This window comes from Hemitrygon akajei, chromosome 24 (genome assembly GCF_048418815.1).
Source record: "Hemitrygon akajei chromosome 24, sHemAka1.3, whole genome shotgun sequence".
Lineage (NCBI taxonomy): Eukaryota > Metazoa > Chordata > Chondrichthyes > Myliobatiformes > Dasyatidae > Hemitrygon > Hemitrygon akajei.
In genome coordinates this window covers 19834613-19838287 of record NC_133147.1, presented here as the reverse complement: position 1 = coordinate 19838287, position 3675 = coordinate 19834613, and the positions used below count along the sequence as shown (strand labels likewise).

At 53.1% G+C, this 3675-nt stretch overlaps 1 protein-coding gene across 1 annotated transcript; it reads right to left on the bottom strand.

Annotated features, from left to right (window-relative positions):
* Positions 1–1013: 1013 nt before the first annotated feature.
* On the bottom strand, positions 1014–3423 carry LOC140715933 (ras-like GTP-binding protein RHO). Its single transcript, XM_073028496.1, has one exon. It carries the CDS (start codon positions 3420–3422, stop codon positions 2508–2510), a length of 915 nt encoding a protein of 304 aa, XP_072884597.1. The 5' UTR covers position 3423; the 3' UTR covers positions 1014–2507.
* Between the last annotated feature and the right edge of the window lie 252 nt (positions 3424–3675).

Below are 3675 nucleotides of genomic sequence, written 5' to 3'. Positions count from 1 at the left end.
CCGTTGAGGCTGGGTGGGGCTACAGAGGTCACAGGTTATGGGTGAAAAGTGAAAAGTTTAAGGGGAACATGAGGGGAAACTTCACTCAGAGTACCGAGAGAGTGTGGAATGAGCTGCCAACATAAGTGGTGCATACCAGTTCGATTTCAACATTCTAGAGGAGTTTGGATCGGTACATGGATGGTAGGGGTATGGAAGGTTATGGTCCCAGTGCAGCTCAATGGGAGTAGACAGTGTAAGTGGTTTTGACATGGACTAGATGGGCCAAAGGGCCTGTTTCAGTGCTGTACTTCTTTATGGCCATGACCGGGGTTCGATTCCCACCACTGCCTGTACGGAGTTTGTACGTTCTCCGCGTGCTCCGGTTCCCTCCCACACTCCAAGGGCTACTTGGCCACCATAAGTGTCCGGTGATTGGGCCAGGGTTAAATTGGGGGTCGCACGGCTCGAAGGGCTGATTCCAGTCAGTGTCTCAATAAATAAGAGAATTTCAAAACCACGGCATGGTCACACCTGGACCCAGAGAGGGAAGCACAGGGGCCAATGGGACCTGGTGTGAGATGGGGCAAAGCTTCTCCACCCAGACTCCTCCGAGGACCTTGGTAACCTTCAGCGGCTGACTCTCCCCTCCACCCAAGCTACCCAAACACAGAGCTGAATTCTTTTCTCATCCATCATTTGTACCTCCTGAGGAACCACATTGTGTTATCATGAGTGATATCATGATAACGCTCATGAGTGAAATCATGAGTGTTACCATGTTATCAACAGCCACAGCCACTTGAACTGCAGAAGCGCAGAGGCCATTCAGCCCATCGTCCCTGGGCAGTTCCTTGAAAGTTAAGTGACTCACACACCACCAGAACTAATCGCCGGGAGCTTTGTTATCTCCGATCTGAACGTTCACCCAACAAACAACCATGCTGGTTTCCATTACAATAGATTATTTGAATGGGAGCAATAATTCCAACGCAGAACCGAATCATTTGCATTAAACACAAAGGTCAGTATAAAGTCTTTATTTCCTTTTCAGCAGCTTAAAAAAAATTTGTTGTTTTCCCCTCATATTCAGTCAAAAACAAAATTTTTACATTATCCACATCCAAAATAACACTTAAACAACATTTCAAATAAATAATTTTGAAAACTAACATTCAGGTATCCAGTAGTATTGAGATTTAGTCCCAGGAATACCAGGGGTTCTCACTAAGTAACAACTAAATCGTTGCGGCTGGATTTTCTAAATATGCAAAGTATTTCCTGAACTCTAAGCACGCGAGCAACAAAACACTCCACAGCCAGGCATCATGTATCACCCACAGTTTTGGAGAAGGTCGCTGGCTACCCCAGGACCACAACCCCTCTCTCCCTCTGAACTCCAAAGCAGCTCAACTCAAGGGACTGATCCCGTCAGTCTCAAAGTTTGTCTAATCTTGGTCTATGATAAATGCCTTCATGAAAGGTACAGTCCCTTTGACCTGTGGAGTTGTACAACCGACTAAGTCCATATTAATGGTGACCTTTGACATCCTATTTCCTACCACGTCTGCTTTCACTCCAAAGCACAGACGATGCTGGAAATGTTCGGCAAGCCAGGCAGTATCCCCGTGAGGGGGAAGGAGGGCGGAGATGTCCCCGATCTGCTTCTCTCTCCTCCGGCCTCCTGAGGAGGAACGGAGGCGGAAGAGGCCCCGCCAGAAAGAGCAGGCTCGGCCCTCAAAATAAATAGGGGGCTATGCGGTGGGGGGCAATTCTAGGCAGTCTCTAGCGCAGGTTACGTGGTCGGCACAACATTGTGGGCCGAAGGGCCTGTAACGCGCTGTAGGTTTCTAAGGTTCGATGATTGAAAAGCCAAGGGGGTGGGGGGGGGGGGGTCAGTCAAGGGCTTTGAACTCTGAACTGTGGATTGATTCCATAACCTTTAAACTTGCTAGACTCACACATCTGTCTCAGAATTATCTTCTTTTTCTTTAAATTTGCACAATGCCTTCTTTTCCACATTAGTCAGTTGTCAGCCCTTGTTTACATATATTCTCTCCCCAATCCCCCCCCCCCCCCATAAGATCTATTGCATCTCTTCATTTTCCTGTAAATGCCTGCACGGAAATGAATCTCGGCGTGAATGCCATACGCGTCCATCGCTAATAGCTTCACTCTGAGAAGTTTGAAGGTTGCACACCCCCCTCGCCTCCGATCTCAGCAGTTACCGACAATCGCCGGCTTGATCAGCATCCCCAACAGCCCGGGCACATCAGCAGCCTGCACACCGCCCCGTCTGTTCGGCGTTCGGCAAAAACTTAAAGAAGATTTGTTAAACTCAACAGTTCACCGCATCAGCTGGCAAATAGTTCAGTCTCTTTCCTGCGGAGATTATCATCTCAGCTTCTGTACTTCCCCCGCAAATATATTGTCCTGGTGGGGGTTGCCTGCTCCCCACCCCCCCTGCATTGAATTGAGGGGTTCTGCCCCTCGGTGAACCCAGGTTCCCCCCCCTCCCCCGTGTTTGCTCACAGCAGGAGGCAGTGATGGTCCAAGCACCCCCTCCGCGACGCCTTCAGCGTGGCCCGGGTGGCCGTCTCGAACACCTCCCAGACGCCCTCCTTGGTCTTGGCCGAGCACTCCAGGTAGGCGGAGGCGCCGATCTTCTCGGCCACGGCGCGGCCCTCCTCCCAGCGCACCGGCTCCTTCTTGCTGCGGGCCAGCTCCCGCCGGGTCCGCTCGTCGGCGCGCAGGTCCTTCTTGTTGCCCACCAGCACCACGGGCACGCCGGGGCAGAAGTGCCGGACCTCGGGCACCCACTTCTCCGGGATGTTCCACAGCGAGTCGGGGCTGCCGACCGAGAAGCAGAGCAGGATGACGTGGGTGTCGGGGTAGGAGAGGGGTCGCAGGCGGTCGTAGTCCTCCTGGCCCGCCGTGTCCCACAGCGCCAGCTCCACCTGCCTCTCGTCCACCTCGATGTCCGCCACGTAGGTCTCGAAGACGGTGGGGACGTAATCCTCGGGGAACTCGTCCCGGCTCAGGACGAACAGCAGGCTGGTTTTACCGCAGCCCCCGTCTCCCACCACCACCAGCTTCCTCCTGACCGTCCCCATCGCCCGCAGGAGGCTGACTGGCTCTGCCTTTTGCCCCGTGTGCTGGGATCGCTTATGAACACACCGGCTCTGCCCAATCAGGTTCAACCGCTTTGCGTGACTCAACCCTCCTTTTGGCGCCGAGTGATCGTCCCGGCGCGTCGACTCTTCATCCCCCCTCCGCCGGTGCTGCCCGACCCGCTGAGTTCCTCCAGCATTTTGCGCGTGTTGCTTGAGCGACTGGGGGCTCTCATTGAATCCATCAGTAAGGATACCCCCCCCCCACCTCTCCCCATCACACAGGACATGCCCTCTCCTCATCGCTATCATCAGGGAGCACACACTCAACATTTTAGGAACCTTTTCCTCCCCTCTGCAATCAGATTTCTGAACGGGCAATGAAACTTTTTTGTACTGCTCTTTAATGTACTTATGCATATTTACATCTCAGAAGCCCTGGATATCCAGCCACTGTTTTGATAATGGCCGGGGTCACCCCTCTTGAGAAGGCACTGCACATATGGGTGGCAGGGTGGAGGAACGTCTCTACCAAAGGAGTTGTGAGGTGCTCCTTCCCTGCAGGTCACCCTAGGGCAGGGTTATG